Below are 12,992 nucleotides of genomic sequence, written 5' to 3'. Positions count from 1 at the left end.
TGGTGAGCAAAATAACGATGGATTAAACCCAGATCTGTGACTGGGGGTGAATGTTTTGCCAATGTGCAACATTCCGTCCATCATCTTGTGTGTTTTCCTTCTAGTACTGACAGTGGTGACTCCCAGTCCATGAGCAAAGTCAACGTCACTGTCATAGGCGACTTATTTGAGGGGGAGTGGCGGAACTCCGTACCTGGGAACAAACTTTCAGGGAATGGCCTTTCATCCTAGTCATTGGTGCGATTCCAGTATTTTAGACTCCGGCATTCCCTGAAGTCTCTCTTGGGGAGTTCCCTGCAGGAACCTCCAGATGTCCCTGCTCTCTCTTACATAATCAGGACATCTTCCCTCCCTAAATTGATTTCCTGAATATATAACACTGCACAAGCGAATAGGTCGGCGCATTTCTCTAAATCTAGGCACGCCAGGCAGGGGGACTTGGGTAGGGTTCATGAGGACAACGTATGGCAATAGTGCTGCGGGATAACTCAGAAGATCTTGATGAATGGTAGTCATCATCTACTACATTTTAAATACATTAATAGAGTATATTACAACGTCTACACAGATAGGGTTTGCACAAGTCTGCTTCTTGTTCTCGATGCCGGGACTCAAACGCGGACTTTATGCACCTAGCCTGGTCTTGTCCTCGTATATCGGAATTTTGGGGGAAGATATTTCAGTCAATCAATGACATCACTGACCTCACACTATTCCCGGACCCGCTCATCGCTCTCCTGGGCTATGCCAAACCTATTGTCAAAACCCTCAGATGGTTGGTGGCAATGACGCTACTTATAGCAAAGAGACAGATTGCCATGCTTTGGGGCAGAGGCCCTATCCCTACAATCTATGAGTTGACTAGTGACATGATCTACTGTAATACTCAATCTGACTCATATGGCGAACTTCTTCCTCCCGAATCTAAACATCATTCTTATTGGGGCCCATTTCAACAATACTTGATAGGTAAAGAAACTGGTGAACCAGAGGGAGCTACTCAGTACTCCTCCTTAATGTCATCATATGATTATGGTTAGTTGCTTTGCTGCTTATTGTTTCTCCTTGGATATGTAATCCTTTTTGTTGCTACGGGGGACGTACATTTCATTGCCTTGTCTTTGATGCCTTTTCTCTCACGAATGTCTTTATAAATCTAGATGCACTTCTGTTTATGCTCAATGCTACTGTGTGTCAAATTTGCCTGTACTTTTTGCCTGATGCTAATTTCATTGTACTATGTTATAAAATCAATAAAAATAAATAAAAGAAATGTATATATTTACCAGACTAAGTAAGCAGTCACATATGGGACTGCGGTTTGGGAAATGGTGCCTATTGATCCTCTCCAAACACTTGGAAGGCAGATTTTTTAAATTCTTGAGTCCCTCCCGTCCTCCTTCTCTAACTATACTATACACACAGAACTGGGGTTACCCTACATGTTAGGCACCCCCAGATTTGCACCAATTTTACTGTGGTTCTTTTTATGGCGTAGGGGCACAGTAAATTTAACACAACATAGTTAAAAATTGTCTAGAATTGGATCACTACAACAAGATTAGATGGCGGAGATATGTAGAGTTTAAACTGACTGCAACTGGGCTAGGCGAACTATTTAAGGATCAAACCGCGTGCAGGAAAATTTCAAAAAAGAAATTGACAGCTTTATGCTGAGGGCACATTATGAACGTAGGCAAAGGAACTATACCAGACCGGCAGTCCTCGCATACCTCCAGATTGCCCCTAGGCTAGAGGGAGGATATTCCTACCTAGCACGCATCACAACAGTACAGCACAGATATATATTATTGAGATTCCGTTTGCACCTTCTACCACTGATGTTAGGATACCCCGAGAGAAGGTTCAAACACACAGACTTGACTCTCCCCATGTGATCAACAATCCCCCCAATCTGACCTGCATATACTCGTTTTGTGGGTTATAGAAGAAAGATGATCTTATTCTACAAATTTTAAGGCGCTATAATTTTAGACAATGCAGGGTGGCACTTTACTTTTTAAAATCTTTGCCCGATCCTTTTATCAGTTTTTTGGTAGCCACATTTCTGTGGGCCTGTATAAAAAGGAGAAAGATACAAGGCTAATAGAAGGCATAGGGGCCTTATCTAATAAACATAGACAAGGTGCAATCTTATGTAGTTGTGTTGTATCTGAGAAATAATGCACATAATACCCCAGGTTTCCTTCCCTTAATGTACGTTTTAATATCTTTTAATACTCCATGTATTTTTAGGTAATTTTAGCTGATCGAGGGTCTCAAGTTATGAATTGGTGTTTTTTGCTGACCGCTGATTTTAATTGTGCTTTTATGATCTGTAATTAGAAGATCAAATAAAGATTTTTACTGACTGATTCACGACCTGGCTGTTCAAAAAATAAGATCACCTCAACACAGCTAGCTACTCCAGCACCTTGAGATCCTCGCAGGTGATTGCTGCGCTTTATAAATCTGGAATGGTTGACTGCATGTCCAGCACACTGGAACTGTTGCAAAAAGTGTCCAGATACACTCTGGGGGAAAGATGAGGCATCTGTGATCAGAAGTATCCATCAGAAACAGGCCTTACTGGTCTGATAGGAGATAGCAATCGACCTGCTGTGATCAGAGCTCAGTAACTCCCATGCACGGAATCAAAAAGGGCATAGGAAAGTAGCATAGTTATGACTTACAAAGCTGTAGACTACTAGAATGTTAAGCATGTGTGAGGGGTTACAACCAGGGCACAAGGTAAGTCTTTTCTTTGGCAGGAAGCAACAAAAGAAGTGAATAGTCCCAAAGTTAAATGCGTTATTGATAAATGAAATAAATTATAGAAGTGCTGTTCAGCAAAGATATGAAATACCTAAAGTGAACATTAAATGCATTAAGTGACTCAATATGAAGCACACCACTGACTGACGGAAAGGATTTTATTACTTCTCCTGTTAGTGTTTTATCTGTTTTCTATCTTACAACTTCTCCAAGTGGCAACCCAAGAACTGCAAGGAAAGGTGCCCAAAGATAGATTGCCAAACCGATGGCAGAGGAACACTACATACTGATGCAAATTTAAATTTACTCAAATCCACAAAAACTACAAACAGTAAATGAATGTTGAAGGCTATCCCACCAAGAGTCTGGAACGAGTGTCAGCTAGTCTCATGAGAAAAACACAACACTCAGTGTGTTCATTTTTGTAAAATTATTTTATTAAATCAAAGTTAAGACGGTGGATAAAAGGTAAAGGCCAGTTCTCAATTTCACATTCTCATCTCACAGATGCAAACACGTCCTGCAGTCCTCAATCAAACACTATAATAAAATACTTAAGAAAAAAAAAAATTAAGAATTCCACGCGAGTTTTTTAAGCCCTGGTCAAGCACACTCATCAAATCAATATCCACTTTCATAGGACACATTTCTGCTCATCCACTAACACACTCAACATGCATATGCTAGTATACCAAAACTTACAAGTTGATGTACCTACACAATCACACAGCTGTGCAGTACCAAACGCACATCCTTCACATGTACCGTGCTAGCACACCCACACTTGTGCCCTAAGACAGTCGCACAAACATGCTCACATGTATCAACATGCTTACCAACACAAAGCTCACACAGCTCCTACACAGTTCACACATAAATAGGTAATGGATGCAAACAACCACACAAAAATTTGTGCTCTGGTATGTTCACCCCCTTCGATTTACTGGAAAGCTGCTGTGGTCACTGCTGCTGGTTGTGACTAAACAAATTAGGAACACCCAGTTGTGCCACACAGGAAGGAAGGGGGAAATCATACAGCAGAAGAAAGCTATATACAACCGAGAAAGAAACCGCAAGGTAATGCATGCAAAGTCTCCTGGATAAGCTCAGGGATTCCACTGCCATAAAAAGAGCCCCTGCTTCACTCAGTAAAAGCAAAAAATGGGAGTAGGAAAGAAGGAACACCTGCAGGAGAGGTGGCTTAAGTCTTTTCGGCTTTTTTGTCACAAAAAAGGGGAAAACTGCAATCAGAATAAAATGATCTGAGTCAATTTCAAAACCAAAGTCTATTCTTGCGATGACATGCGTGATTAGAAGTCTATGCAAAGATACAATGCTCTAGAGCCCTGGACTAACAGGGTCTAGGGCCAGTCAGTGTGCCCTCCTTGGCAGTCCAACAGGGCACTCAGATCTTCTGCACCTTCTCACCCACGACAACAGGGTTTTCTTTCCTGATTTTCTCAGCTGCGTCGGCTTTGTAATCGTAAGAGCAACTGTGCACATCCGAGTAACGGTGAGTGCCGCAGAACACATTTCCACATCGGCATTCAAAGCCTGAAAAAAGGGGAGGAGAGAAGATTATGGCAGGCATGAGGACTGAAGAAGTAGATACAGTTTGCCTTTCTACCAAAGAGGATCTCAAGCAAGTCACAACAGCTGCATACCTTCTTCAGCTACCAGACAAAATTACTGTGAAATGCCTTTATTGCGGTTGACAAATGTATAATTGTTGGAAATTAGGCAGTACTTAATCAGGAGTTCTCCTTGCCCATTTTTCATCATCAGTTACCTTGACTTTGGAGGCCAGCTTGTTTCCTCTGCAGACCAACCCTGGATTGCAGTGCTCCACTAGTGTCTACCACTGCCCAATACCAGAGGACTGCAGAGCTCAACCAGTTTTCTTCTTAGGCAGTGACAATGGATTTTAAAGCTCAGTCCACTGTCATTTTAGGAACAAGCAATGGTTTGGGATTCTTGGCCAGAACACCATTAAGTGGAGAACATGGTATTTGCAATGGCTAGCGTAACCAAAAATAGAAGCCATAAGCTACGATTGAATGAAGAAGCCTCAGGGTGATTGTTGGTGCACATCATTTTACAGCACACAAAATCTGTCTTTTTCCCTCTATCCCATATAGTTTGTATAAACTACCCTTCCTCCTATTGCTTACTGCATCCTTGCTGTCGTACAACTATAAAAGCCCCTCTCATGACATGACGGAAGATGATTCGGGAAGTTAAGTCCTAACTGCTGGCATCTGGTTTTTAACTGAAGATTATTTTTAAAGTATAACAATACAGTCAAAGCAAGAACAAACATTTCTTCCACAGTGTGTAACAATCATGTAGTATAAAAGGCATTATCACAGATTCATTCAGGGGATTACATATTGTACGTCACTACTTAGCGCTTCAGTATGAAGTGCAGGAGCTGAAGGAACATCATCCATGTGCATCCTTTCATAATGGGTCAGTTGGATACACTTTCCCTCCACTGACAGTGATTAATAATTGTCTGGCTCTTCAATGCTGGCTATGTAGGTAAGCAAAGGCAGCTAGAAATCTGGGACACCGTCGGAAAGTTAGTAGAATAGAGACCAGGCAATTTTTCACAAAACAGATCTCAAGCCGTTCCTTAAAACAAGGTGATATCCTGCCACCCCACATCATTTCCACCCTGGGGCTTCCTATTAGAACAGCCATCGCCAATAACCTTCTAGTGTTTAGGTGCACCCTTCATATATCCCAATAAGGCCACCTTTGGGGTAATGGACAGAGTACATGCTATCATCATCTCCTTCGCCTCAGTCACTTGCGACCAGAAGCATGCAATGACCAGAAATTCCAAGCCAGGTGTAAAAAGTTTTCATCTGGGCTGGAGCAGTTTTTTTTTCAATTGTTCAAATTTTGTGCCAAGCCATATTTAATCATTAGGACCGGAGTACAATACATTAAAAATCTACATAGAGTGTATCAGCCTATATTGATCGTTGTGGGAGACCTCCTTGGTTTGTCTGCTGAAGTATGACCACTGTTTATTAGAGATATCATTGCCAAGATCTCGGGCCTAGTATACTCTAGCACAAGTTTCCTTCCCAATCATCTCATTTAAAACTGTGTTAGATGGCTTGGTTATCGATCTTTTATGCTATGGGCTAGACAGGAGGAGAGTTAGCAGTTTCCACCCTGGACGCTCCTACTGAAAAGAGGGCAACATTCCCTTTAGTAAATTCCTCATCTTAGAATAAGTGAGTGTTCCATAGAGGTGTTTGTGGATGTCCGGAGATATTCCCTAAATTAAAGAAACTTTTGTTTTGGGAAGAGGTCTTCCTCACATTCTTTTTATTTAACTGCATTATTAACGTTGGGTGGTAGTTATTTGTGCATAGAGACAGTGTGAGATTCTGGCCCAGGGCAAATACCGAAACAAGTTCCCTTTCAGCAAGACCAGACCAAGCCCATATTGTACACTTTACTGTGTGAATTTCGGCAGCACTAGATCTGGGCATTGTTTGAAACAAAGCTGCCTGAACTGGGAAGGGAAAAATCATACCCTTTACAAGTCATAGTGAGGGACCTGTCTGCAATTGGCTAGCCAATGGTGCGCAAACTGAGCCTGCACCACCAAAAAATACATTTCAAAATTTGGTGCACCACATTCACCCTGGTCGTACAGTAGTTGTAACATAACCCAGCGAATCCTGGGCTGTTCTTCCGTCCATGCTAGTTCAATCATACGTGAGCTTAAGTTGGGAAAAGTTCCCTCTGTATAGTGGTATAGTGGAATAGGAATATCTTGATCACCATCTTCATCAGAGCTACCCGACCTGCCACCTTGACAGCAGGCATTCCTGTCAGGTTCCTCTATCGATACTACATGGCTCAGAAAATCCAACATTTGCAAAAAAATAAGTTAATTAATCCAGTGTAGAAAAGCTCTCCCGGCCCCCATGCTCTCTAATATTACAAACATGGCCAATCAACTGTCACATGCCTTTTACACATCTAAAAAGGTTGCCAATACATCCATATCAGGGTTAACTTGATAAGTAGGAGAAAACATATTTCTGAAATTATCTGCACATTCCTGAGAGGAGGCTGTCTCGTTCTGGTTTTATCAATATGGGTATTAGAGGCAGTAGCTTAACAGCCAGGATTTTCATTAATTTTAACTATCCACATTTATCAGGAATAATAGGCGAGATGATATGCATAGCTCAGGAGATCTGTCTGGCTTTAGGACCGCCTAAAGCCTCCCATATAGTCGGTGGACGTCTATCCTTTTGCTATGTTTCCTCACACTTCCAGCACGATCAGTCAGTTCCTCTGTAAATGCTTAGTAAAATAATGCAAGGAGGCAGTCACTCCCTAGGGCACTGACATTTTTTAATTGTTTGATGACTCATTGAATTTCTTTGGCTGTAATTGGCTGATAAAGAGAGGGCTTCACTGGTCAAGTTCCCACAATGCTAAAGTAGCTCAATCTACCCATTTGTGGATATTGCTTGCTAGTTCCGATGTATGCAAGTCATATAATTTGGTATTAAATTACACAAAAGCCTCCAGGATTTCAGTGGAGTCGTATATCACTCATTCAATCACTATCTTGATCACGTAGTTGGCTGCTCATATTGGTCTGATCGACGAGATCAGCATGCGTTTCTCTTCACCATACTTTCTTTCCATGCAATATTTAGTACAGATCCTTGAACTCTGAGCATAGCTTGGATTAGCTCAAGGATAGTATGATCAAAAGTGTTGCCATATTTCATCTCCAAGTTGTGCATTTTTGTCCCTATTATTGACAGATGAGTAGGTATAGATTTTAGGACACAATTACTCTTACATATGTATTCTCCTCGAATCACTAATTTGCAGGCTTCCCACAATGTGGCTGCAGCTTTGACAGAGCCTTTGTTAATGGCAAAGTAGGATTGGGTAACCTGCCCATCGATCGCCTTTCTGAAAAAACATGTTAGCAAAATTGTGGGGTGTAAGCGTTGGATATGTCGATTTTCTAGTCATGTGCATGAAGAGATTTCTCAGGATGATCACTCATACGACAGGCAATGGCAACAACCAAAACAGTACTCTTTATTCTTTCGCACCGTTTGATCAAAGTGAGCCTCAGTCTGGAAATGAACGTGCAACACACAATGCTTGCAAAAAGTGAGGACAAGGCCCAAGTGGGTCCTTTACAGAATAGATCATACACAAAAGGTCCCTGAAAGACCATCACAATTGCCATGGACTGCTGAAGGCTGAACACCTTAAGATGCAGGCAATGTTGGATGAATGAGACCATACAATAGGTAAGAGGCTTTTGTTTACTGTATTTCTATAAGGTGGCCCAAGCTGTAATGGCAATGAAGCAGTACATAGAAAGTAAATATGGTTCCGATAGACAACTGTTACCGTACCACCCTTTTGATATACGGAAACAGTGGAAAGGTAATGGTTCAATTTGGAAAAATATAGAAGTCAAACTCTTACACGAAAAAAAGTTCAATTCAGATAATGACAAAACATTTGGGAATTGTAACTAAATTGAAGCAGTGCTAATCGCTTAACGCAGTGTTCCTGCAACTTTTATAATGGCCAGGCCTGGCCTACACTAACACCATGACAGTCAAGTGTGACAGCAGGCTAATAAAATGTATACAGGTCGCAACAAAATTCCAATATGGTGCCTTACCCTTAAACTCACACTCACACTCACATAAGACTGATCTGCTATCGAATATGGGTCATGTCCATCACCAAGTACAGTACCCGTCCACAACAATAAAACACCAAATGAAAAGGCATTAAATAACTGAAAGGATCTGCCACATGCAGCTGGCCAAATGAGGACTTTTAGTCCACCACTGCAGGTCTTAATTAGCCACATACTAGGACCAGCTCTAGACATCTCACTAGGACAATCTGATTAGGGAGGATAGTAACAAAATGGTTACTTACCTGTAGGAGTAGTGTTGTACTTCAGAGAATTTTGTAGATTCAAATGCTGCGCATCATTATGCCATTTAGTGATTCAGGCCTCAATTGTCTTTTGGTCCCTTTTCTTCTTGTTTTGTTGTTGTGGATCTCATAGAGTTGACCACTTGGTTCCGTGCCCCTCCTTGTAGGACTTCAGATGTACGACACATTAACACCTGTGTGTTTGCCATCCTCAGATTCTTTTTCACCCTTGACGAATGATTCACAGTTTTGTACATATTACTCCCACCTCTTTGTTGCAATTAAACTCATTTTAAGGGAGGCTCGCAGATTCATCCAGAAAATTAATTAAGCTGTAAAACTACTGCTAGAGTTAAGTGACCAATCCAATTTGCAACAGGACTCTTTTCTGGAGTCATAGGTTGTGCACAAATTTTGTAGCAGCATTATCTGTCCCTGGGTGGCTGGGTTGAAATGAATGTGCATTTACAAACAGATGTGTCAAAAATATTTGTCCCATCTGTGGATCTATTAGATGGGATATCTACACAATGTTTAGTGAAGGAATGCCCTTGGTTTTAACCTCAGCATTAGTTTCACTGCCTTGTAGCAGGTCTGGATTGTCTTAACTACCCATCTTGTGATGGTGACTTGCATGTTGGTGCAAAGGAGATGAAAAATTGTGTCCCTGTCCTGACTTGTTACGTTTCTTGAAGATAATACAGGACTGCCTTTCTGACATCCGGCATGAGAAAGGCCCTTTGTGGATGTGATCTTGGTTTCTGGGAAATGGCTAGAAAGAAACTGCGTTTTTTTTCTCATTACCACTCGATCCTTATGCATATGCAAATAAGTTTCTTGTATTGTAAGCGCTTGCAGTTCACTAACTCTTCACAAAGACGTGAAGGCGATCAAGAAGACCGTCTTGATAAGTAGAGTTTAGCTTATGCATAGATTAATGGGGACTTCAACAGTGTTAGTACTAGGTTTAGGTTCTCAATTGGCGTGGAGGCTGGTCTTGGTGGTGCCAGACTCTGCTTTTTCTAGGAATCTACTGATTGCTGGTATGCTGAAGAAACCACTTCCTATGGTGCACCGTGTGCATGTCGCTATAGGAGACATCTTTAAAGAGGTGTATGAAAGGTTCTCATCTACAAGGTGGGTGAGGTACTGGACAATAGCAGTATCCCTTGTGCAGCTATCCCTAAATCTTTCCCTGTTACACTAATTAAATAATCTGTTCGATTTTGCAGTGTAACACTGAGTGGTAGGTATTCTAGCCTCTCCCAGAACTTTAATAATTCTATGAGGTAATATTAGGTGCCCAAATTCTAGGTTCTCAGGAGCCATGCTGCTAGGTTGAAGGTGCATAGTTTCAGCCGGTATATCTGCCAATTTGTACTGTCAACAAGTCTCGATGAGCTGGAAGTCTGATTCCCAGTTCTTTGCCGTCCCCACCACATCAGAGAACAAGGTCTGTCTGGCCCATTGAAGCGCTATCCGGGTTAGTATCAAGGTTGGATGTTTGCATCTATTGTTAGTGGTACTAAGAATTTGGGGAAAAACCACTGTATAACCTGACAAGTATGGACTTATAGAAGAAATGTTTAATTAAATCGGTTTGAAAAAAAACCCACTGGATTTGGGGAAAAGTTATGCAAATTTTACTGACCAATCAACTGATAGGCCATTTCACAGTAATCAATGGGTGTGGGTACCTGGATGCGAAGCTTTGGCATTTTGAATTTGCCTAAGCTGAGGAGAAAATCTATCTGCAGTGTGTACCATTCTAGGAAGCTCTTGTCCATTATGAGCTGTTTTTGCTCCCATGCATGGAAGGAGCCTGTTTGACTAATTGACCGGTCTTCCTCTGTGATTTGAACTTCTGGCTGGTGTATGGCTAATCGAGTTAGCTTTCTCGGAATAGCAAGTCTCATATGTCCTGGGCAAACTTGGGCAGCATGTGACCTTGTACCTCCCTGTGCCTTGAGGTAAAACATACTGGTCATACGGTCTGTCCGGATTTGAACCATTCTCCCGATGCCCCAAGTCTGGAAGGCCATTAGGGCTAAGAAACTGCCTTTAGTTCCAATAGATGTATATTTTACTGCTACCTCCGGCCTACATAGCCCCCTAAAGTTCAGTTTCCCAATGTGAACTCCCCATCCTGTTTGGTGTGTGCCCGTTGTCAAACAGGAGTTGGCTGTTTGACAGGCCTACCAAAATAGAGGCTGCATGTATTTAACCACTGATTTTGTTTTCTCTAGGTTCAGGGAAAAACCCAATCTGTGGAGTGTTTTCATCACTGCATCTAGGCAGTCCTGACACAGTCTGAACGACTTCAGCTTTACCAGCCATTTGCCAAGGTAAGGATAGACATGTATCCCTAGCCTCCCCACATGACTGCCACCAGTGCGAGAAACAAATGCTTAGCCCAGAATTGATCCCAAAGGGGACCACCCTGAACTAATAATGTACCTTGTCTATGATTAACTTCAGGAACCTCTTGTGTTTTCTGTTCAACTGTATGTGCAGGAAAGAGACCTTGAGGTTTATGGTTGCCATTTAGCCCGCATTCTGCAGCCGTGGAATGCCTAGTGGCCATTTTGAATCTTTGTGTTTTGATTAACACACAAGTCAAAAATGGGTCTGGGTGTTGCATATGATTTGGGCATCAGGAAGTATACTGAATAATTATCTTGATTTTCTTCCTCCTCTGGAACCTTGTTTGCTTAGGAAGACTTAATAGGAATATGCTACTTACCAGTATGCATCTGTTCTTGGCATGTAGAGCTGCAGATCTACACACTTTTGCATAGGTCGCCATCTGGTGTTGGGCCCGGATGTTTGCAGTTTGTTTTTCCTCTTGGAAAGTCTTGGGAAGTCACGAGGTCGGTGACTCCTCCTTTGGATCGTATTGCGCATGGGCTTCGGCTCCATCCTCAGATTGTTTTTCGCCAGAAGGGAAAGATGGAGCGTAGTAATAACAGTGAAGAAACCCATTGTATCAAAATAAGATAGACTGGAACAGATACAGGTAGCCGGGGAGACGGGTGGGCGTGCTGCAGCTCTACATGCCAAGAACAGATGCATACTGGTAAGTAGCATATTCCGTTCGAGGGATATGAGCTGCAGTTTACACACTTTTGCATAGACTATATAGCAGTTCCCAACCTTAGCGGCGACCACCGGTATCTGTTGCAGTGGTTAGAAATAGTGTTTTCAGTACAGCCTGGCCCACACTAGCTTGTTGCTTGGTTTGCACATCTACACAATAGTGTTTAGTGAAAGTGTGCGGTGTTGACCATGAAGCTGCTTTGCAGATATCATCTAGTGGGATGTTCCCTAGAAATGCCATGAAAGCCCCCATCTTCCGTGTAGAATGGGCTTTAGGGGGAACGGAAAGCGTTAGTTTTGCTTTGTGGTAGCAAATCTGGATGCATTTTACAATCCACCTAGCTATCCCTGATTTTGATATGGGGGTTGCCCTTGTGTGGTGGAGAGAAAGAGAAACAGTTGTTTGGTCTTTCGGAAAGGTTGTGTTCTCTGGATATAGTAAAGTAAGGCTCGTTTGTCATGCAGCGTGTGCCGAGCCCTTTCTGCAACCGTCTGAGGTTGCGAGAAAAATACTGGTAATTCTACAGATTGGTTTAGGTGAAAAGGGGAAATGACTTTAGGTAGGAATTTTGGGTTGGTACGGAGAACAACCTTGTTCTGGTGCATTTGAAGAAAAGGTTCTTGTATGGTAAGTGCTTGCATCTCACAGACCCTTCTAAGGGAAGTGATGGCTACAAGGAAAGCTGTTTTCCATGTCAGGAATTGCAGTTCGCATTTATGCAAAGGTTCGAAGGGAGGCCCCATCAGCCTTGTGAGAACAATATTTAAGTTCCACACAGGTGAGGGTGGTACTCTGGGGGGAATTATTCTTTGGAGGCCTTCCATGAAGGCTTTAATGGAAGGTACTCTGAAAAGTGATAGGTGCTGCCTGTTTTGTAAGTAAGCTGCAATTGCTGCGAGGTGTAGCCGAATGGACGTATAGGCTAGATTACACCTTTGTAGGTGTGTGTTGTATAGACACGTCTAGAGGATTGATGGTGTTGTTATGGCAATAAACAACAAATCTTTTCCACTTGGCAGCGTAGCAGGCTCTAGTGGTAGGGCGTCTAGCTTCTCTGATGACGTTCATACAGTCAGGGGAAGGTTTAGGTACCCGAATTTTAGGATTTCAGGAGCCAGATCGCAAGGTTGAGCTGAGCTGGGTCCGGGTGCCTGATCTC

At 42.3% G+C, this 12,992-nt stretch overlaps 1 protein-coding gene across 7 annotated transcripts in view; it reads right to left on the bottom strand.

Moving 5' to 3' along the window:
* Window positions 1–3,190: 3,190 nt before the first annotated feature.
* The window catches only part of ZFAND6 (zinc finger AN1-type containing 6), a 181,798-nt gene continuing 171,996 nt past the window's right edge, over window positions 3,191–12,992 (bottom strand). For all 7 annotated transcript variants that reach the window (XM_085644702.1, XM_085644703.1, XM_085644707.1 and 4 more), the window contains one exon: window positions 3,191–4,329. In XM_085644702.1, coding sequence (XP_085500828.1) covers window positions 4,181–4,329 — 149 coding nt within the window. In that variant the 3' untranslated portion in view covers window positions 3,191–4,180. The remainder of the gene's footprint in view (window positions 4,330–12,992) is intronic.

The sequence above is a fragment of the Triturus cristatus genome, chromosome 3_1, assembly GCF_964204655.1.
Source record: "Triturus cristatus chromosome 3_1, aTriCri1.1, whole genome shotgun sequence".
NCBI classification, from domain to species: Eukaryota; Metazoa; Chordata; class Amphibia; order Caudata; family Salamandridae; genus Triturus; species Triturus cristatus.
The sequence above is the reverse complement of the archived record's forward strand: the minus strand, read 5'-3'. Positions and strand labels throughout refer to the sequence as shown.